A 22,974-nucleotide genomic window follows, 5' to 3' on the forward strand; every position below is an offset into this window, starting at 1 on the left:
GTACGCTCCTTTGAGCATACAGGGAGATTTGCCAATTGCCTTCCAATGGCAATTTCTAGTTTTCCACTAGAATATTCTTTCCTTACTTTAACACATCTGATTAAAGAAGTTCAATTGCTAATTAACCAACAGACTTTCTCTAGTAGCAAAAGCTTCATGTAACTCTAGTCACCAGTGAAATGCTACTGGATTATCCATTAGGATGGATAACACACACACACACACACACACACACACACACACAGGCATGCACACAACCATACATGCACATTACACACCGTGCAAACTTGAAAGTCACCTCAAATCTTTAAAAAATTTCAAAACTGGCCTACGTAATATATTTCTTACTAAGCATAGTTAAATAGGGCACTGGCAAAAAAGGTTATTTATTCCCTGCAATTCAATCTTCCCGGAAATTATGAGCTACTGATTAGTGCAAGGGACACTTTGCTAGGGGCATGATTCAGAAATTATGAAAAAATTTTCTCTGCATATTATGGTAATTTAATTTCCTTTTCCCTACTTTGAAAGAAAATTATAATTACCAACCTTTATTCACAACACTTGGTTAAGGGCATTTCCATTTCATTTTGTATCACCATAAGCCCCAAAAAAATTTTTTTGATGAGTTTAAAAATATCACAGGGGATTAGGCTGTAAGTCATCAGTGCTTTCTGGCACAGACACAAATAATTTATCGTCTGAAACCTAGTAGGATAGCTTTGATTCACACATGGAAATCTTATTAGCCTATGATGGTCAAATTATGAAAAATAGTGTGTGTATAAGAATTTTCACAAATATTTGAAGCTGAGAATGTATATGCAATATTAAAACATACACATGCAATATAGAGACAGAGATTAACATTAACATTACTGAAAGACATTTGGATTGATCACAAAGACATTTCATCCATTATGTAAAGATTATGCTCTTTTTAAACGTGAATTTATAAGGTTTTCTTTATGGATACAGTTCTGACTTAATGGTGCTTTAATAATTCTCTCCTTGCCCTCAAACAAGATAAAAAAATGCACCACTAATAACCCCTTACCTTTGAACCCTAACAAGCTAAAAGATAGGGAGGGAAGAAAGGAAGGAAAGCAGGAAGGAAGGAAAGATGGAGGGAAAAAGAGGAAGATGGGAGGGATGGTGGGAGGGAGAATAAGTCTTTCTCAACTCCAATAACTAACTCCTACCACTGAGTAGAATTACGTTGCAACGCAATTCCTTCACATACTCATAAACAGTATTTCACAGCAGAGTTTGTAGTTACTTTATCCCTGGCATGTTAGAAAACATAGAAGAAAATTTTTCAAAATGTAAGTACTGTCCATATCTGTTTATCACAATGATTATCAACTTCTCAACTTATCCCAGATTGAGTGGATTTTGTTATTAATAGCAAAGCCTTTAAAAGCCCCAAATTAGCCATCAGGCTGAGGCTGAGGGTGGGGCTTAGCTTGGGAGAAAGACAAAGTAGCCAACTATAGTTGGGATGGCTATAAGGAATGCCAATTGGATCCACAGTGGGTTAACGGGGGAATGGAACTGCGAACAGTTAACAAATTACAAAGCAACATACAAACATTGTTATTATTAGTGGTAATGATTAATGATAATAATAACAATAATTACAATATTTTCAATATTATTTTGATCCACATACCCAAAATGCAACTACACAGAATGGAAATCAACAAATTAGGAGTTCACTACAGGTGTGCTTTGCATAACAGCTTTGGATAAGGAAAACCATCACCTCCAAAATTCTACCCTATGGAACGTGCCAGATGGCTCAATGGAGCCTCAGCAATTTTTGTTCTTGGAGTAGAGAATCAAGCTGACTACATGTTTTTCTCAAGTTTGGAATTTTGCATTTATTTCAAAACCTTAAAGAAATTCTACTCTCTTTTCCCTCAGTATTGACCAATACCGCTTTAAGCCATTTTAATTTCACTGTAATAGAGGAATTCAGCTAAAATTTTATGTAACTTATTCAACATTATTCCTCAAAAAAGACTGAGACTTCAAAGGATGTGTAAATCTGTACATTCATTCAGTGGTCTCAAACACATGCATTAAATGAAATCGGTACCAAAACATGGTTATTGGGACTAAGTTTGATGTTACCTCTGGTACTCCTAATTTTCGACAGGCTTCCAAAAAGTTTTCCACATTTCTTCTGCATTTGGCCATGCTAAGTTTGGGCTGTAAATGCAAATATGGAGAAATAATTAATTATTAAAAGAGAAATGATTTTTAATAACAGGTTAAATTTTAACCTTTCTAAATGGCACAAATAACACATGTTCATTGAAGGGAAAAAATACCTAAGCAAATAGAAGACAATAAGAGTCATCCAGAAACATCCACCTAGAGATAAGAACTATTAATATTTTGGATTATATTCTTCCAGACATTGTGTATGTGTATATGCATGTGTGAAAAGATACACAGAAACACATGTATACACATAGATGTTTACATAAGCAGGATTTCTACATGTGTATATACATGTGTATATATATGTGTAAAAATGCAAATTTCTGCATATGCATGTATGTGTATATACATATGTATATACACATACATGCATACTTATAATTTTTATGGGATCATACTCTTACATAATCTGCTTTCGTTCATCTATTAATATACCATAAGCATCACCTATTCCCAACAGCAATATATTTCTATAAGAAGGGTTAAATTCAGCAGGCCAATTAATCTCCTTCCTGCCAAAGCAATGGGTTTGATGAGAAAGAGGCAACAGAAGTAAACAGCATAAAAATGGTGGCCTGTTTAGGATTTAAGCAATGGCCTCTCACAGTTGAGTTGACTGTGGTTACAGATGGCCTCTAAGGTGTGGGATGGAAAACAGGTACATCTGATTCACACAGTTTGATTTTTACATGGTAAGTTTAAAAGCTTTACTGTTAAATTTTAATATTCTACTCTTAGTTCCCTTAAAAAGGGAGCAAGAAGAATGACTGACTCCAACAGTCTAGGTGTGGAAGCAATATTTTATAAGGACTGATTTTGCCCTGTGAAAAGTAAGCGAGAGTGAGGTGACTCTTAGCCCATCTTCGAGGGTCCACACCAGTCAGCACAAAAATCTGTTTGCACATTATTTACTTTTTAAAAAGGGACTCCTTATCCTCCCCCCACCCCCGCCCCCAGAAAAAGGGAAAAAGAAAACCTGCTGGCATGGAACCATTTAATTTGGAGGCTAAACAAGCATTCTCCACCTTGGCTAGAGAGGAAATGGTACCCCTTAACGTGAGACTTGCAAAGATGGGGCAGGAAGCTGCTTCGGTGGTTTTGCTCACTCCCAGGCATGTCTTAGGACAAGGCCACCACGTTAACCCTTATGCAAAGGGAAGGAACAGACTTAGGTAATGTGACATGAGGTTACCAGAAGAATAGGAGCTGGCCCAGCTGACAGGGCACCAAGAGGCATTTCACCATTTGAGACCTGAGTATTTGTCTCTCCAACCCTCCAGGCCCTCATCGTCCTCTGTGTACTTAGGATTTTGTGGGGCTCTTTTCTGAAACTCCAAAGACGCCCAACACCATTCAAAATATTTAGGTCAGCCCAGTAAAGTCAACGCAAGAATATTTCCCATCTGTGGAACTGAAGGAAGGTCCATTCTACTATTGTCGTCTGGGTTTAGTTAGAAAAGCACTTACTACAAATAAAATAGTTAGAGGTTCAACCCCGTCAATGGTCAAAGAATCAAAATTACACCTGCTTGGCATAAAAAAAAATGGACACTATTAGTTTTGTGAATGAAAAGTTAGAATGCTTGATATTGACAATAACGTGGGCAGAAAAGGCATCCATTCTGTTGGTGCAGATATGATGGCACATACTGTGTGTTTGCCATGTGTCAGATACTCCACCAGCTGTGAAGTATGCACCCGTGGAAGCGAAACACACAATTCTCAGGGTCACTTACCTCTAGTCTAGTTGGAAATATTAGTAAGTTGCAGGAAATTGTAGTTTAGTATGGTAGAGGTCTGAGTTGTGAGACTATTAGGAGAAAAAAAAAAATCAAGGAACGGAACCTAACTCAGTTTTAAGGGCTCAAGAATGGCCTGCCTCCTGTAGACGCTGAAGGACAGGAGCAATGGGAGCCAGTGAGGCTGCAAGATGAGGACATTTGGAGAGAAGGTTGGGGGAGCCTTCTAGTTTAGAGGGAAGAGCCCGCGTAAACACAGGAGAGAGGGTGGGGGGAGCCTTCTAGTTTAGAGGGAAGAGCCCGCGTAAACACTGGAGTAGACAATGATAGCCCAGACTAGGACCAAAAGCAGGTTCCACAGCTGCAGCACAGCTGGTGGGCTGATCAAAGGGGGCTCCGAGAACCTCCCCGAAGAATTTTAGGTAAGTGGACATTTGGAAACAGCCCATATTTCTAAAAAGGAAAACTACACTATGATAATGCAAGCTAAAATACATTACAGTTATGAAAGTGGATATTTATGAAGAATTTTTGTGACATGAGGAAAATCTAGGTTTTGATACATTTTAAACACTACTAAATAGTACACATAAGTAGCTCATCATTCAATAAAAGACCTTAAACGCAGAAAGGATGCTAGGAGTTAGTAGAGAGGCCACAATGCTAGCAGTGGTTGTCTTTGGCTCGTGGAAAAAAGGTTGATATTATTTTTTCCTCTGCATTTCTCTGTTTTCTCTAGTTGGGCATTATTTCCCATTATTTCTTCAATTAAAAAAATATTTAAAAAAGAAAACAGGTTGACAACCAAAAGATTTTTAAAGGAGTGCATCATTTTTCCCGAAGGATTAACAAAATATAAAAATGCGTAGACACACGACTCATATTCACTGTGAATAATATAACTAATTGTACATTCAAACTGGAGGCTATGAGGAGTCACAGTTTCTCTCTCATAGAAACATTGGGAACAACTATTAAATGTGAATTTCACACAACTTTATAGCCATTTGGGCCTCAATTGTAGAAAATACTGGGAAGTTTCATAGCGGATTATAGGACAGAATTTGCTCCCCAAACTAAGGCAAGCTAGGCACAGATTTGAAGAGACAAATTGATCTTTTTCCTCTAATTTCTGAGGCAAAAAAAAAAAAAGGGGTAAAACTTTTCAGTGAAAAATATGTTCAATAGTATAGAAAGGAAGCTGACAGTTGGAGTAGATTCATTAGCTAATCTCTCCTGCTGCCAAAAGAAAAGCATCAATAATGGCATTGTGAGCTTTTGGTGGGGGGGGGGGGGAGAAAAACACTCATTATGTGATATTTTATGAGCACTGTGCCTTGAAATTAGGGGTTCTGAATGTTGAAAACTGTTCTATAAACACTAATGACATCAATGGCTTACATTCGTGCATGTATCACATGCGGGAGCCTTATTTTATCCTCAGAAGAACATGTCCAAGAACAAATCGAGTTAAAGAGAGGTTAGATACCTACCCAACGTCACACAGCTTATTGGCTGAGCTAGAGTTTGAGCCCAAACGCTGCCTGTAGAGCCCCAAAACTCTCCCCACCTCTCCTAATGAACAGCGGAGCGTGTGGATAGACATTTTTCTGTATTTCCTACTTGCCTGAACCTGATATAGGACTCCAAAGACAAGCTTATCTCTGAGTCCCCCACCCTCATCTGAATGACCAAATAAAGTGACTCGGTAACCCTCTTCTGGATGGAAACGTGCTCTGTGATCTACAGGAAGAGGTTTCTGTATCCAGCTTTACCTCCCTGCAGTGGAGCAGCGCATTTTGAGGGTGTTGGTGGAGTTTCACTCAGTCAGTCTTTTCTCATTATTGCCCCAGGACCTCCAGTGTACCCGACCTGAGCAAAGTGAGGCACCAAGGAATTGCTGAATTAATGCCCGGCTGACCAAACTCTGGCTGGAGAGGTTACTGATGTCATTTTATACAGAATCCATGTCTTTTCAGAGTCATCCTAAAAGCCTCAGTGATTGAGAAAGAGATCCCATTTAGATGAGAAGCTACTGGGGTGCCTGGGTGGCTCAGTCAGTTGAGCGTCCGACTTCGGCTCAGGTCATGATCTCACGGTTCGGGGGTTCGAGCCCCGCGTCGGGCTCTGTGCTGACAGCTCAGGGCCCGGAGCCTGCTTCAGATTCTGCATCTCCCACTCTCTCTGCCCCTCCCCCAACTCACGCTCTGTCTCCCTCTGTCTCAAAAATAAATAAACATTAAAAAAAAAGAAAAAAAAAGAAGAGAAGCTACCAACCGGAAGAGCTTTCTGGAAAGACTTCTCACTGTTTAAATCACAACTCATCTTTAACGAGCAACACCGTCCCCCCAAAGTATGTGTCTTATGTAAAAGTTAGTCTCCCTTTATCTGGTGTTACTTACAACTGCTGGTGACGGGACATGGATGCTTGCGACGGAGCGCGGGCGGATGTGATTGACCAGGTGACAGAGGACCACGCCATCCATGAGTGCGGCCCCCAGGTCTTCATGCAGGCTGACCTTGAGTCTCATCTCGATGCTCTGTGGGGGAATCAGAAGGAAGCCAGCTGTTACCAGGCAACTGACGGTAAGAAACAGCTACGGGTATTTATGAATTAGGACACTAACTTCATTATGGGGAAGAAGAATAGGAAGATTTGGAAAACACTGACATTGTTTGAACCTTTTCCGAAAGATATTACAGTAAAAATTCCTCTGTAGAAAACCGAATTCAGCCGTGCCTACACGGTGAGTGAAAGGAATAATGGAATTACTTCTTGAGTTCAATGTTGCCAGAGCCTTGGCTATGAAAATAGAAAACCAGAATGAGGTGACCAACAGAAACCATGCCCAGCTGGTTCTGACAGCCTTCGAGGGGCAGACGAGGGATTGAGGGATGCTTTTCTCTCACATTATGTTTTTTTTTTAATTTTTTTTTAACGTTTATTTATTTTTGGGACAGAGAGAGACAGAGCATGAACAGGGGAGGGTCAGAGAGAGAGAGGGAGACACAGAATCTGAAACAGGCTCCAGGCTCCGAGCTGTCAGCCCAGAGCCCGACGTGGGGCTCGAACCCACGAACCGCGAGATCATGACCTGAGCCGAAGTCGGACGCTTAACCGACTGAGCCACCCAGGCGCCCCTCTCACACTATCTTTTAGCTGAGAAACCCATTTTTATCCCTTTAACACAACTAAACTTTTTATCTTCAGAAATTATAAATCCATACTCCATTACAAGAAATATGAGAGAGACTCTGTGTGCCTTTACCTAGTTTCCCCCAAAGGTAACAACTTGCAAAAGTACAGCAGAGTATCACAGCCAGGATCCTGACGCTCCCATGGCTAGGACACACGACACTCACGTTTGCCCTCTGACAGCCAAACCCCCTCACTCCCACCCCGAGGACCTCTTCAGCCCTGCTCTCTCTCTCTCTTCCTTCAAAGCTCCCATGCCGTGAATACTGATTGTTTGCCAGAGTCCTACAGGTCCCTTTCTACGGTGCTTCAAAGTCGATTTTTCGAAAATACAGAATGCTGCCTCAACCCTGAAGGCGCTTATTTGGTTATACACTATCTCTCGGGTACCTCGCGGAGATGTTCCACCAATTCCTTCTCTTCTCTCATCTGCTCCATTTTCCTCCGAATTGTAAACTGTGGGTCTATAGATTCCAAATTTCTCTGAGGTCTCAGAAACACTGTAACAGAGAGGAAAAAAACAAAAACCTTTATTAAGAGTGCCTACCGCAGGCTGCCGTACAGGACTAGGCATAGTTAAGCTAAACAATGAGTTTACCCCCAAATAGCACACTAACCACTCATGGAAGCAAATTCAGACTTCACACAGAAAGCTTGGTTTGACTATTCTAAGCGATTATATTTTCTTTTCTTTCCTTTTCTTTTTTAAATGTTCATTTATTTTTGAGAGTTAGAGTGTGAGCCGGGGATGAGCAGAGAGAGAGAGGGAGACACAGAATCCGAAGCAGGCTCCAGGCTCTGAGGTGTCAGCACACAGCCAGACGCGGGGCTCAAACTCACAAACTGTGAGATCATAACCTGAATCGAAGTCGGGCGCTTACCCGACTGAGCTACCCAGGCGCCCCCAAGGATTGTATCTTCAATTGTAGTGAGTTATGCAGAGTAACAGAAGCTGTATTTTTGGTGACAACAAAGTGAATCCAGGGAAGGATTCAGGGACCCAGGGAAGGGTCTGGGTCATCCTTGGAACCATGCCAGGCCATATCCCTGACAGATGTCCCCTCCCTCTGTTCCTACTGCTTTCATTCTAAGTGTTCATTTACACCTGGGGTTTCACAATCCTTTCATAAATTCAAATAATTTTATTCAAATAAGAGGACTCAAGACTTGCTTTACACATTAAAAATCATGGCAGGTTAATGTTTCTGTTAGCCAAAATTTTTTATAAGCCTGACTTAAGAACTAAGTGACAATACATAGGATTACATATTTTAAGTGTGGAGGGGGAAAACTCTGACAGCATATACTAAAGGTCAGTTCTTTTTTTTAAAAAAAAATTTTTTTTTAATGTTTTATTTATTTTTGAGACAGAGAGAGACAGAGCATGAGCAGGGGAGGGGCAGAGAGAGAGGGAGACACAGAATCCGAAACAGGCTCTGGGCTCTGAGCTGTCAGCACAGAGCCCGACGCGGGGCTTGAACTCACGGACCGTGAGATCATGACCTGAGCTGAAGTCGGACGCTTAACCGACTGAGCCACCCAGGCGCCCCCCCAAAAGTCAGTTATTTAGAGATGACCATAGACTCCTTTTAGAAAAGTTGGCAACATTAGAAGCCGTTTAAGAGATCATTTTTGGCTTCACGTCTTTAAAATTATAACCACTAAGGGGCGTCCCGTTGGCTCAGTGGGTTGACTCTTGATTTCGGCTCAGGTCACGATCTCATAGTTCATGGGATTGAGGCCCGCGTCGGGCTCTGTGCTGACAGCTCAGAGCCTGGAGCCCGTTTCAGATTCTGTGTCTCCCTCTCTCTCTGCCCCTCCTCTGCTCATGCTCTATCTCTCTCTCTCTCTCTCTGTCAAAAAATAAATAAACATTTAAAACAATTAAAAAAAATAAATAAACATTAAAAAAATAAAAAAAATAAAATAAAAGTTAAATGTGGACTCCACTCCCTACAGTCAGTGATCACATGCTCACCCAACTATGTTATTTTTCTCTCAATGGGTACCTTTGTACCAAATCACCTTAATGAACGGCTTGCATTATGCTTCTCACATCTCAGTATTTTCTTTCTAAATCAGTTATAGGATATTTTAATTAGCATTCTGATGCTCTACAGAAGATTAGAAAGTTGACACATCTTAATAAGCCTTTGATTGACAGTAGATGGGAGAAAGAAGGTGGTCTAATAGACACAGCACTTTCCAGAATCTCACAGAGATTCGGCCTGGGACATCCAGGGAAATCGGCCTGGGACACCCAGGGAAATCACGGGCAAAAAGAGCGAAAGACGTGTCCCCAAAGGGCTGTCACCAAGACCCACAAAAACCAAACCCACAAGAAGGGAGACCAATTGTTTCAAAAATAAAGGCAAGCCCAGCCAAGGAAGCAGGGGAGAGTAAGCCAGCAGGGAGAGATGAGAAGTTCGCAGAGCACAGAGAAATGAGAAGGAGGCATGGAAGAAATTGGAAATGCATTAAACTTGCCTTTGCATCCTATCAAGACCAACAAAAAACACCTACCCATTTAATATGACAACCAGAAGAGATATATATTTATGTGTAAAATTTAAGAAATAATCCACACCCCCAAAGAAAAGAAGTCAACCAAATTTACCAAAAAAGTCCAGGAATGTGAACACAATTGAGCAATATATACACTAGCCAGCAAGGGGCGCCCCAACCTCGTTTAAACAAATCTAATGTTTTCTTTGGAGGTTTTATTTTCCTTTGCCTTTTTTCTAGGGGCAATCTTATCTAATACAGCGTGCTTAATATTTTCAATATGTTTTCATTGGCAGATTTCTTTTTGAATATGAAACTATCAGGAAGTTAAATTAACCATGAGCTTTTGTTTAACAGCACACAATTCAAGTATCTACGCCTTGTTAGAACCCTCTGTGAGATAAGATAATGCAATGGTGTCTGGGTTTTAATGTTCTGGCCTCATTTTTCATCTTAAATTCCCATACATCTTAAAAATATAAAACGCATGCTTGGGCATTTGCTCTATGAATGTTAAGCAATCACAAAGTGTTAAAACACATGTGAACCGTGTGTGTTTTTTTTTTTTAAGTGAATACTTCAAATGTACTTAAAATTACTGGAAACCATGGCTATACTACTACTTGTTTCCTAAATGGATTAATTACTGTGGAACACATGAAAAATTAAACTCTTTAGGCTAATAATAAATCCAAAGAGCACATAAATGCTTGCTTATTTTGCTGGGTCTGTTGTGACACAGTAATTTTAACGGGACCGTTATGATAGCTCTGACTATATTACCTACAGTTTTTTTCTTTCCTTTCAAGTCATAATTAAATAATACATGCAGTTACCAGATTAGACCAAAGCTTTGGGAAACTGATCTGTGGAAGAATTACTCTGTTTTTTCCTTAATTTAGCATCACTGAATTTTAAGAACTTTTTTACTTAATTCAGGGGAGGGAGAAGTTTAACTTGAGGCTCTAAGACGATCTTAAGAATAGTTGCACTGTTAGCACCTGTTTTTCAAATCAAATGCCATCCTACTTAAGTGTAAGTAAGAAGAAGAAGAAAAAAAAAGAGGGACAAGAGAGTAGAGTGAGTGTATGACTGTGTGTGTGTGTGTGTGTGTGTGTCTATGTGTACGAGTGTGTGTGTGCATGAGTGTGCGTAGGAAGAGACAGGTGGTTTAAGATGCAGGAGAAAATCAGTCGTGCTTAACTATTTAATTACTATGTATCTAATGAATAACATTCAAAGAATGCAAAAGATTATTTGCTCATATTTGTAATTTATTTAGCCAGAGAAACAAATCTCTAAGGAAAGATCCTGCAAGGAGTGATGAATATGTTTGTAGAACGTCAATTTCATCTTTGCAGGTACAGGTCAGATTCCCCTGATTTTTCCATTATCTCTACCACTTCCTTCCCTTTCCTCCTCAGCCTCATCCCTGACCTGGGACTGAGCTATCCACATACAGAATTCTTTATCTGTGTCTCTCATGGCACTCATCACTTTCTCTTTTACAGTACAGATCTGTTCCTCTCCATTATGACTCTGAGAGGTTATGTCTATTTCTAATTTGTATCTCATTCTGCCCCACAAAGCAGTTTGATGGATGAAAAAAATGAAACAAGTGTTTCAAAAATTCCCTCCTTCAAAGATCAGTCTATTTGGAGAGCATCTTTGCAGAGATTATCCTACCCTGATAATCAGTCATCTGAATTTTTCCTGTCATGAAAAATCTACCAAAACTTGGTTTCCAGGTCTGAACACATTAGACTCTGAAGTAAAAGTTCTATAAAAGATATATTGTCTGTCTTTTTCAGAGTTTATCCATAATAATGAGCATCATGCCTAGCACAAAGTAGACATTCAACAGACATTTACCATTGTGCGAGGAAAAAAAAAAAAACATTTCTCTATTTGTTGTTGTTAAGAATATCTGTTTTTTTGGGGCGCCTGGGTGGCGCAGTCGGTTAAGCGTCCGACTTCAGCCAGGTCACGATCTCGCCGTCCGTGAGTTCGAGCCCCGCGTCAGGCTCTGGGCTGATAGCTCAGAGCCTGGAGCCTGTTTCCGATTCTGTGTCTCCCACTCTCTCTCTGTCCCTCCCCCGTTCATGCTCTCTCTCTGTCCCAAAAATAAATAAACGTTAAAAAAAAAAATTTTAAAAAGAATATCTGTTTTTTTTAAACCAAGAAAACCCAGTGCTCTAAAAATTGCCTGAAATGCCTATGTAATTATTACATGAAATGCACCCTTGGTATAGAAATTACCAGTCTATATTATTAACCTTTATTACCTAAATTTAGCAATGACAGGAGATTTCTTCTCTGTGGATGCATGAGGTTTTGAAATGTAGCTCTTGGTTTCTCCTTGTAAGTTAAAAGCTAGACTGTGTGTGATATTAAATACACAAGTTCAAGGGCAGCAAAATATAGTGGCTTTGAAAAAAATACCATGGGGTTTAAGATCCATGGTATTAATGATCTGATTAAAAATCTGATTAATGCATTTATTTATTCCCTTCTGGTGCCCCCAAATGAATTAGATATATTATATTCTCTGCCCTCAAAATGCTCATATTTTGGGGAATTTATTTTAAGCTAGTGACTTTTACCTGCTTACATAATATCAAAATCAGTAAAAAAGTAATCAATGTGCAGACTCCATATGGCACCAAATAAATCAGCACCTCTGAGTGTGGGGGATAGGCACCTGTAGTCTTAAAAATATTCAGATGACTCGGGGCACTGGGTGCTCAGTTGGTTGAGATTCTGGCTTCCACTCAGGTCACGTCTCATGGTTGATGAGTTCGAGCCACACATCAGGCTTGCTGCTGTCAGCACAGGGCCCGCTTTGGATCCTCTGCCCCTGCCCCCCCTACTTCTCTCTCTCTCTCTGCCCCTTCCCTGCTCATGCTCTCTCTCAAAAATAAATAAAACATGAAAAAAAAATTACTCAGATGATTCTAATGAAGCCAGGGCTAAGAATTGCTGAAACACCTCTCATGGCCTATTTCCTCATTTTTGTCTGGGGAAAAGAATACCTAGAGGTGCAAGATTATTGCAAAAAACTCAGAATGTCTGTGAATTGACCCCAGATGAATAGGTCCATTCGTTCACGCTCCAATGATAATTCAAAGGTCAATTAAAAACATTTTTTTAACGTTTATTTATTTTTGAGACAGAGAGACAGAGCATGAATGGGGAGGGGCAGAGACAGACGGAGACACAGAATCCGAAACAGGCTCCAGGCTCTGAGCTGTCAGCACAGAGCCCGACGCAGGGCTCGAACTCACGGACTGTGAGATCATGACCTGAGCCGAATTCGGACGCTGAACCAACTAAGCCATCCAGGCGCCTCAAAGGCCAGTTCTAAGTAAGTATAAATTAGCACCCACGAACTAATTGCAAATAAAAAAGGGACAATGTTTCAAAAGAATACAGGAACAGTTTTCACTTCAAAGTGAAGGCAGTTAGGCAGGAAAGAGGCAGAGTAATAATAGGGCGCAAGAGCCAAAGAAAGAGTAGAAGTTTCTACGTTAAGAACCAGTTGAAGTGAAGCTGCCCCTTCCAACACCAGGAGCGGGCAGACCTACACACCTACTCCCCATCCGTCTCAAGAGGCCGGACCCTGGGGGCCGTGGCAATTCAAACTTCCAAGGACCTGCTAACCCGTTTGCCATGTTTCATTCCTTGGAAGAAAGAGCTTTAGAAAAAATGGGGAATTGAAAATGAGACATGTCTGGAGTGACATACTGAAAAGAATTTAAATAAAAGGGGATTTCAATATAAAGCAAGACAGTGAACAAGGTCTAAAAATGCCAACTTACCAAAAATAATGACTAAAAAATATAAACGACAGACAAGCTACATTACTCTGGGTTGGGCTGGTAAGAAGATACCATTTATTTACAAAAGTCGAGACGGACACAGATAATGGATAATAGGAATAGGAGGAAACAAAACTGATGTGGTCATCAGCTTTGAGATGCAAAGAGTGGCCACTAAAGGGGATCTCCTACTTAAGAGGAACGAGTAAGAACCACCTAAAAACGCAGGCTGTATTTCTTTTCTCTTGCAAGATTAGCTTGTGTGCTTGTGAATACGTATAGTGCATCTTCATCAACTTAAAAAGTGCTTTGGAAAATCCATCCAGATCACAAGGCCAAGCATAGCACAAAGAGAATGAAGAAGCATGTGAAAAGTCCGATCTAGGAACCCGCACAAATATTTCTGCATAGAAAATTAGCTGTCGGCCATGGCATATTATAGACAAACTGCAAATAGGGACAAATGACAACCGCCAATTATCTGATGCGACAGATGGAACCACATGAATATTGAAAGCAATTCCTTTATTATGGTTGTGGTATGGCTTCATCATTACACATGAATCTCTGGAATCTGCACTCGTACAAAAAAAAAAAAAAACAAAAAAACAAAAAAACAAGCATGTAGTGCAAGGTTATTTTATCTTCAGAGAGAGTTCTATAATTATTCATTTCTATGAGAATTTTAGGATTTTTAATAAGAAGGCGGCAGTCTGGCACAAAGAGTCCTCAATAAATTGCTACAGAATGAGTAGAGAAATGGGGCATCATCAGGGCCCTGCTGTGGCCTCACCTCCACCGCTAGTACCAACGTGCCCTCACCTTCTGGTTTTAGTTGGCTCGTCTACACAGATTCTACCGCTACATAACATGACTACATCTTTTCCAGCTTAAAAAAAAGAAAAAAAAAAGTCTTTGGTTTCAGATATCACTCCGAAGGAAATACCAAATCACACATAAATCTTTCATTTTAGGCTTTGCTTCCTTTTAAACAACAGCAGATCCATAAATAGCTGTGCTTTCTGAAAAACAAAAATGCCTGTCCCTCTCTTTTTTAAGTATAGAAACAGTTTATCAAAAAAGTTTCCATTGAGCCCTCTTCAACTTCCAGAATTTAAAATGGGATGGTATACGGTGGGACTTGTGTCTCATTGTTGTTTAAGCCTACTTATTTTCAGTTAAAAAAATTTAGAAATCTATGAAACAATAGAACTCCTTTTACAATTAACCTGCCAAAATATACATTTACCCTTCTACACAAGGGAATTGGAAAAGGCTTTTTTTTTATTGAATTTTAACCAGAAATCACAGCAAATGCTTTAAATATATATTTTCTATATAACATGCTCCAATTAAAAAATAACTACTATCAGAAAATTTATTTTCCTATTGTGCTTGCATTTTGGTTATACCTCACATCTCACTTCTCTTCCTTATAAATCATACTATTTCATTTAACACTACTTTTATCACTTTGTATCATACAGTAAAATGTTGAAATTCTTTTTTTTTTTTTTTTTTTTTTTAATTTTTTTTTTTCAACGTTTATTTATTTTGGGGACAGAGAGAGACAGAGCATGAACGGGGGAGGGGCAGAGAGAGAGGGAGACACAGAATCGGAAACAGGCTCCAGGCTCTGAGCCATCAGCCCAGAGCCCGACGCGGGGCTCGAACCCATGGACCGCGAGATCGTGACCTGGCTGAAGTCGGACACTTAACCGACTGCGCCACCCAGGCACCCCAAATGTTGAAATTCTTAACTAACATTAGACCAAATGGAGATTCTGATATATGTGACATGTAGATCAAAATAACTACATTTTGTTTTCATCTTTTAGGCTATTTAAGATATGTAATGGCATTAAATTAAAAGACATTCATAATACTCCCAACTAGCTGTCTTCAATTTTTTACTGGCACATTTGATTTTCAGGCCAACTGACGATTATATATTACCCTCACAAAGGTAGAAGGTGTCCAAAGTCAAAATGTGCAAACACCAAAAAAATTTTTTTTTTAAAGGGAGAAGGCAAGTGCTTTCTCTTCATTTTTAGAAATTTCTCAATGTTAAGATTCTTTTCAGTGCACCACTCCGGAATCAGCCGGATTTTTAATTACCTTAAAAATCTCACATGGTGAGTATAGATAATAAAAGATCAAACTCTAAACACACTTTGTTGAGATGCAGGAGGAAGCAGAGACACTCCCAAATTTTGGTAAACAAGCAAACACACCAAAAAATCCAAGCAGAAGAGGTAGAGAAAGAAATTATTGTAAAGTCCTCCCGAAATTCAGAATATTCAAGGTCATTAAACGTAGTTGAACAAACTGCTAGACAGCAATCCACATGCACCGCTCTGGACTTCACTTTCTAGCTTTACTCATTATTTCTTATATCAGGCATGCAGGTGAATATACTCTATGTTCAGCTGTACAGAAACGAACGTTTAGTATATTCATTGGCTTATTAATGAGCACGTTGAAGAACAGGTACAAGGCCACCTACCATTGTCACTGTCTCCTTCAGATGGAACACTGTAGCTAGAGCTGTCCCATGTTTGTGCCTGTGTAAGTTTGTTGAAGGAGATAGGAGGAAGAGTGAGGGCTGGGTCTTGCAGGAGAGCGAGAGAGCCGGTCCGCGTACAGTTGGACAAGGACCAGGAAAAACCAAAGGGACAGCAGCATTTCACAAATGGCATAAGGTTTGTATGGAAATGAAGCGAATTTCATATCATGGGATTTAAATTCAAATGTACAATACAGGAGAAGAATGAAAGATGGCGCATGAAATAAAAAGAATGATAAAAACCGAGTGTTAGTACTTATCAATCATATACTTTGCATGCAGTTAATATCGTTAATCTTAACAGTTCTGCAAGCCCACAGACTCAGAGTACTAATGAATCACGTCAGCAGAAAGGAAGAGCACCCATAGATAATGCAGATAAAAAGCAGAAGACCTACCAGATACCTTTTTCAAAAACCTTCTAAGTAACTAACAATTGTAGCAAATACGATTCGCACAAAAAATTGGGTTACATAGACACAGCTTAATAATATATGTAAATATATCCATTATTCAGAAATGAGACTATTATAGAATCTGGGTTTACCATTTGTCAATTTTTCCCCCATGGCAATGTAAAATTTCTCTTTAAAGTCTATTGGCACGCTTTACTGATGGCTGTAGCTGGCCAAATCTTTCCTCAACCCTTGACACACACACTTCTCAACATTGTCTTTGATACTGATCGGGAGGAAAACAATTTTGACTAGTAGACTCTCTTTAGCAATGAACCTAATTCACCAACAGACGTTAATCAATTTCAAGCACTTCTGAGTTTGTCATTTATGAAATGACATCTTTTTTGTACTAAATATCCATCTAGTAATTTTACACGTTGAGGAAATATCTGTACCATCTTTTTCCAATGCTAAGGCAGGGCCAGTACAATAAATGGACACGCTTCTAGGAACGAATCTTTGAGTATATGTAGTTGTCTTTCCTTGAAGGAAAACACAATTGAGGAAAAAATTTTCTTTTGAAGAAAACTAGCAGCCTATTTAAGAATCTAAGTTCTTATCCAAACTTGCTGATTCGAGCAGTCTGTTTTTATTTATAATACAGAAACCACATAAATCCATATACTTAACTTTAAAATAAAAATTAATTGGCTTTTTAAAGTTTCAAAGCTACTCGGTCAAAAAGAATTTCTATCTTTTTAAATCATATGATCTTCAAGTAAGATCACGTATATACATATTATTTTCTAGAAAATGGGAAAAATATATACTGTAATATTTTTAAATCACTAAACAAAATTTAAAATTCCCCAATACATAATGCTAGTTTTATAAAGTTCCTACATGCCACTTGATGTTCCTGAAGATAAATCAGCATTATTTATAGCAACCAAACTCCACATAGCTTTCAACAGCTAGAACAATTTCCACAGAGGTTAGTCAGCATTTTAGAAAGTTTGGAAGCCTAGAGAGGAAATTATCTCTGTTTTCTGCTATTCAAAATAAATACCCCATTTCTATTTCACCACTACAAAGAATCTGAAATGGTTGAAGAGTACAAGTACAATGTTGATAAGCTGAGTTTGGACTCCACACAAGGAAGAAAAAGGAATCACAATTTTACAACCAAATTGTAAACATGCACACTCAAAAGAATATTGTTCTTTGGAGATCCACTCAACTTTTGTTTGCTCCATTATGAACTATTTCGAAATTATGTAGAACTGCCTGTAAGGATTAGGAGCAAGTCTGTAGCCCAATCTGAGGTCCTCTCCCGGCAGGCCAGCACTGAAGGCACGGATGAGATGTGCCCACCTGATCCGAGCACACACCTGAGACCCCGGGGAGACGGAGGCCCAGCCCAGATCTGGCTGCATATGCTCTGCTCATTCCATACATGAGGAAGCCAGTCATTTGAACCTTATTTCACACACAATTTGGCTTTCCATAAAACACCTGCTAATCCTTCCCATGTCCAGGCAGTTTCTCAAATAGCTTTTCCTTAGAGCCCATCCAAAATGCTAGGAAACTATTAACACCTGGCGACATGTTACCCATCAGTCAACTTGCTCTAAATACAAAAAAAAAAAAAAAATCCTTCATAAAGAAATTATATTTTTATGGTATCCTTTTACAAAATATACACATGTTTAACTTCTACTGTTGCCAAAATGCTTTCTTGAAAAAACAAAGAACATCTACATTCTTTACTAGCTTTTTGCTTACATGTGTCTGAGTCCTTTCTTAACACTTCCTTAAAAGCATTATAGTGGGGAGTGTAAACCAAGAACTAAACATGTTAAAACAAAAAAGGACCTACAACCAGGTACACAGTGCCAGAACTTGAGCGAAGAAATCAAAAGAACCAATTTTTTCTATGTGTATCCCTTCTTTTTAAAATCAATAGTTACTCTGCACGTTGCTAGAATTTACACCTGTGAACATACTAACACTAAATTAAAAGTAGGTAATACGAGCAGAAAGGCTCTTTTAAAGAAATGACTCCTGACCACTCATGTGAGCCTCGAAATGATCACCGTTACAGGAGAAAATACATAACCCTACCCGGGCTAGAAAGCAAACAAGCGATGTCTTAGAGGAGTCACTCTCCCAGAGGCTGCTCTAAATTTAGCTCAGCAGGGTACCAGGAACCACTGGGGCAAAGGGCTGGCTATTTTCACTTCCCTGGATAAAAAACTCATTGGAAAATGTTTGCCCCACTCACACGCCCCATCACCTTTTCTCTTCGCTCTGACTGAAAAGGAGGGAAGGTATCTGCTATTGAGAGCATGGACTTAACAGGTGACTCACTGAAAACAAGGCTCCAAAGTCTGCCCCCACTCCCCTGCCCCGGACTCGCGTTTGCCCGAGTTTGTCACAGCTGCTCACGCTAGAACATCGACATTTAATAAAAGACTCAGGAGAAGCCACTGAGTATTTACGAGTACAAAGATGCTGAGGTTTTCATTTACCTGATCGAGGCTTCAGGCCAAACGGCCCCGTGCTGTTGGCGGTAGGAGAGATGGCAGGGGAGTTGGCTCTAATCTGCAGGATCAGAAAGAAAAGACGGTTTAAAAACAACACCCGAAAGCGGAACCATACGTGCTTCTCTATGTTCGAGGATTATAGTAAGACCGCTACCTTTGGGATTTGCTGCTTTGTGATGAAGCCCGGACCAAAAAATTTGATATTGGATGCATCTTCGCACTGCAAACGCCTTAAGCGGCATCATCAACAGAATGTTGTTTGGGGAGGGAGAGCTAATTGTAATCTGCTCAATAAAAAAATATTCTACAATCATGTGAAACTGGCAATCCCCTTCTGCTGCAGAATAGATGCGTGCATGTGTATACATACACAGGAACACACTCACATCCACCTCACAGAGGGGACATCTGAGGAATGATGTCCTAACACAGCGAAATAAGAAAACAGATAACACTGAACAGATGTCTCATCTACAGGGAAGGCACACACTGAATCATTTATGGATACCAGGACATTCTAAATATTGCCTGTCTGAGCCATCACTTTGTCTTCTATAAAGATGTTGCCATATTTGCTTTTCAAAATATATCTTATGAAATTAATCCTTAATTATGGATAGGGCCAGCTAAGACTAGGATAGCTAATGAAAGAGACTGCCCCAGAGAATCTGCAATACAATTGGGTCGTGAATCATGACAGTCTCAGATTATGTATTTCTGTCAAAGATATTCCAATTCAGGCTGCACAAAATACCTCAGCTTACGTGAATTTTCAGGAAACTCACCTCATTTGGAGAATACTCGCTCCCATTACTCTGTAATGTTAGGTCATTTTGCACCTTAAGGAAAAAAATGCATGGTATATTTATTAGACCATAAAATTATTGAGGCAAGAACTGCATCCTTCTGACTTCCATCATATCCCTGGTACACAGGCACACAAGGAATACACACGGAATTAATTATTCAGTGTGTTAAGTAGCTAAGTAGTTCATACTTACATTTGCTAAAAACATGCAGCTATTACATTCGCACACACACACACACACACACACACAAAATACATCTAAAGTATCACACAAACTAAGAAAAGGAATCTCCCAGAGCAAAGAGTTCAGCCCAAAGTACCTGCCTTGCTAGGTTACTAAGCCACTTGTGGGTTCCCACCCCCCCCCATTTGAATGAGAGGTTTTTAGAAATGGTCCAAGGCAGCACTTCCCAAATACACAGAACCCCACTGGGAGCTTTTAATAAACGTACATGCTGAACTCCAAATTACCTGCCACGATCTTACGTTGTCCATTCAATGCCAGTTTGCTTTGGCAACCAAGGAGGAAACTCTAGCTTATGTTACTCAGATCTGCCTTATGCATATGGTGATCAAGAACCCCACAGATTACCCTAATAAAAATCTGGAGATAACTAATATAAGCATCTTCATTTACACTACGCCAAATCAGTATAAATTTAAGATGTCTGTTCCTACTGAGGAGTGCTATTTAAAAAATATTCTGAACTTTGACAAATCCAAAGGAAAAACATATATTTAGAATAAAATGTCATTAATTTCCCTACCCAGTTAAGCAGCTTTGTTAGAACTACTAATAAGTATCTGCAGGGCGGATCCCTCTATAAGCAATTCCTTCCTCTGATTTTTTTCCTGTTGTGCCCCCAATACCTTCCCCAATTTGTTACTATCTATGAATGAGACTATCATTTGCAATTCTTCCTGCATGGAGGCCAATGCTACCTAAACTTGATACGGACAGTCATCTAAAGTATATGTAAAGTCAGACAATGTGATGTATAAACCACTTCATAACTGCGGCCTCACCTGTCGAACTGGGCACCACCCACTCATTCATTCCTCAGTTCACGCCTGGTCCTGATTCTGCCACGGCTGCCTGCTTCCTTGCTCAGCACAGCCTCCTGGGGCTGACCCAAGTCCAAACTACCCCCCAAACCCAGGTTTACTTCCCTCTCCTTAACTTCTTATCTCTTCCCCGGTCTCCCAGAGCACCTAAAACACTCAGGATTATAGACCATGTCATATCCTACTCTCAAGTTTTTCAAAATCTAAGTCTTCTTCCCTTCATAATTTTTAAAACACCTTAAAAGGAAGGACAAGTTCATATCCTTAATACCCCAGTCCTTGACACCAAAAACAAGACGAAATCCAGCACAAGTACTCAACAAACACTGGCTAACTGAGTCAAGATTACGCTACAGATATTACTTTCCTCCTGAATGAGATGGAGGAGAGAATGTAAAAACAACCACATCATTGATGAGGATCACATTTAAGTTCTGTATCATCACTGGCACTGGCATTGCTAATCCGTTACTTCCTCTTCCTCCTCCCTGGGACTTCTAGAGCCAGCTATCCTATCCCTCCTTTTTAAAATCATTGACACGTGCCTGTCATGGACAGATGACTGCCCTAGAGAAGGGAGACAATGAGTAAGAACTTCCTATGCCAAATAGGAGTCCTCATTCAACCAAAAAGGAAAAAAAAATATATATATATATGAACACAAAACACTATAAATCAGAGGTGGAGTAGAGATATCTTTGTTCTAGAGGATTTGTGTCTCACGGGTATTCCTGAAATCACGCACCCAGGGTCCTAAAGTAATACTGGTTGTAGCAGAAAAACAGGATAGTAATTACATGATTGTTAAGCAACAATTGGGTAATCAAATTAACATCATCTCTGAGGGCCACACAGACATAGGGGATATCCTGAGAAGGACACAAATCACCCGTGCAGTATCCCAATGAAATACATAGAATCTCAATCTAAACGTGGGAAATAGGAGGAACTTTTGTTCCACAAAATAAGGGGCATACACCATTGAGAAGAGAGCTATAGTCTTCAAAATTTCAAGGCCATAAAAACCAAGGAAAAGTTAGAAATGTTCCAAAATAAAGGAAACTGTAGATACCTCATGACTAAATACAACACCTGCCACTAGACTGGGCCCTACACTAGAAGGGAAAAAATGAAGAACATCATTAGATCAACTGAAAAGTTTGGAACATGAATGGTAGATTAGAGGAAAACATTTTATCAATGTAAATTTATGAACGTGATAACCAAGCGTAGTTAGGTAAAATAAAATCTCTATTCTCAGAAAACGTACACTGAAATGTTTAGGAAAAAAGGACTATGATGTATGAAACTCTCACATGTTTCAGAAAAAGAACTGTGTGTGGAGAAACAAAGACAAGAAACAATACAGCAAATGAGGTAAAACGTTGATAATAGGTAACTCCAGGTAAAAGGATGCCATTTTGGTAACTTTTAATAGAATCTTACAATTTTCCCCCACATTTTTATAAGTTTCAAATTATTTCCAAAGAGGAAGCTTTTGAAGAAAAGCAGATCAACTATCATCAATCACTCAATAATAGAAAAGTGGGCCTGCACAGGATCACAAGTATTGTGTCTCAAAGGAGAGAGCCCGTTGGAAAGGTGCTGGGGCAGCCTTCACATAAGATGCTTCCTGATGTTCCAGAACTGGGTAATCCAATGATGCCTCTACCGGGAAAGACACGGTGCAGTAATTCTAAGGACCACACCGATAACAACAATAGAGTGGCAGAGTCAGAGTAAGAGCTGCCACCTAGGTGCCCCGGCTTGTGAGACCAGTCCCAATTTAGAGAAAATGAAGGTGAAGTTTGGAGAGATAGCCCATAGTTGCCCAGTTAGCAAGTCTTTGAGGTAGGATTACAACTCAACATAATTCTAAGGTACGGCTCTCAACAATGAAATCGCAGTAGTTCTCTCTCTTACCCAACACAGACTTCACTAGTAAAGAGTGTGAAACTGCTTCACTACACTCCCCGTGCTCAGACACTTCAGGGGACATAAACTGGTGTGTATACCGGAATTAGCCATCCTAAACCCACTCATTAAGGAGAGATGAATTAGAGTGCCACCCAGGTTTCACTCCCAAGTCACCAGCTCAAACCTA

At 39.7% G+C, this 22,974-nt stretch overlaps 1 protein-coding gene across 5 annotated transcripts in view; it reads right to left on the minus strand.

The window, feature by feature from the left end:
- The window catches only part of LRCH1 (leucine rich repeats and calponin homology domain containing 1), a 202,981-nt gene that overhangs the window by 18,176 nt on the left and 161,831 nt on the right, over window positions 1–22,974 (minus strand). For 2 of the 5 annotated variants that reach the window (XM_045476365.1, XM_045476354.1), the window contains exons 14-19: window positions 19,783–19,836; window positions 18,983–19,055; window positions 15,994–16,098; window positions 7,555–7,664; window positions 6,371–6,508; window positions 2,137–2,214 (exon numbers count right to left, since the gene is read on the minus strand). In XM_045476365.1, coding sequence (XP_045332321.1) covers window positions 2,137–2,214; window positions 6,371–6,508; window positions 7,555–7,664; window positions 15,994–16,098; window positions 18,983–19,055; window positions 19,783–19,836 — 558 coding nt within the window. Of the gene's footprint in view, window positions 1–1,196; window positions 1,199–2,136; window positions 2,215–6,370; window positions 6,509–7,554; window positions 7,665–15,993; window positions 16,099–18,982; window positions 19,056–19,782; window positions 19,837–22,974 lie in introns of all 5 variants that reach the window. The other 3 variants (XM_045476397.1, XM_045476376.1, XM_045476387.1) reach the window with 2 other exon arrangements.

This window comes from Leopardus geoffroyi, chromosome A1 (assembly GCF_018350155.1).
Source record: "Leopardus geoffroyi isolate Oge1 chromosome A1, O.geoffroyi_Oge1_pat1.0, whole genome shotgun sequence".
Taxonomy (NCBI): domain Eukaryota; kingdom Metazoa; phylum Chordata; class Mammalia; order Carnivora; family Felidae; genus Leopardus; species Leopardus geoffroyi.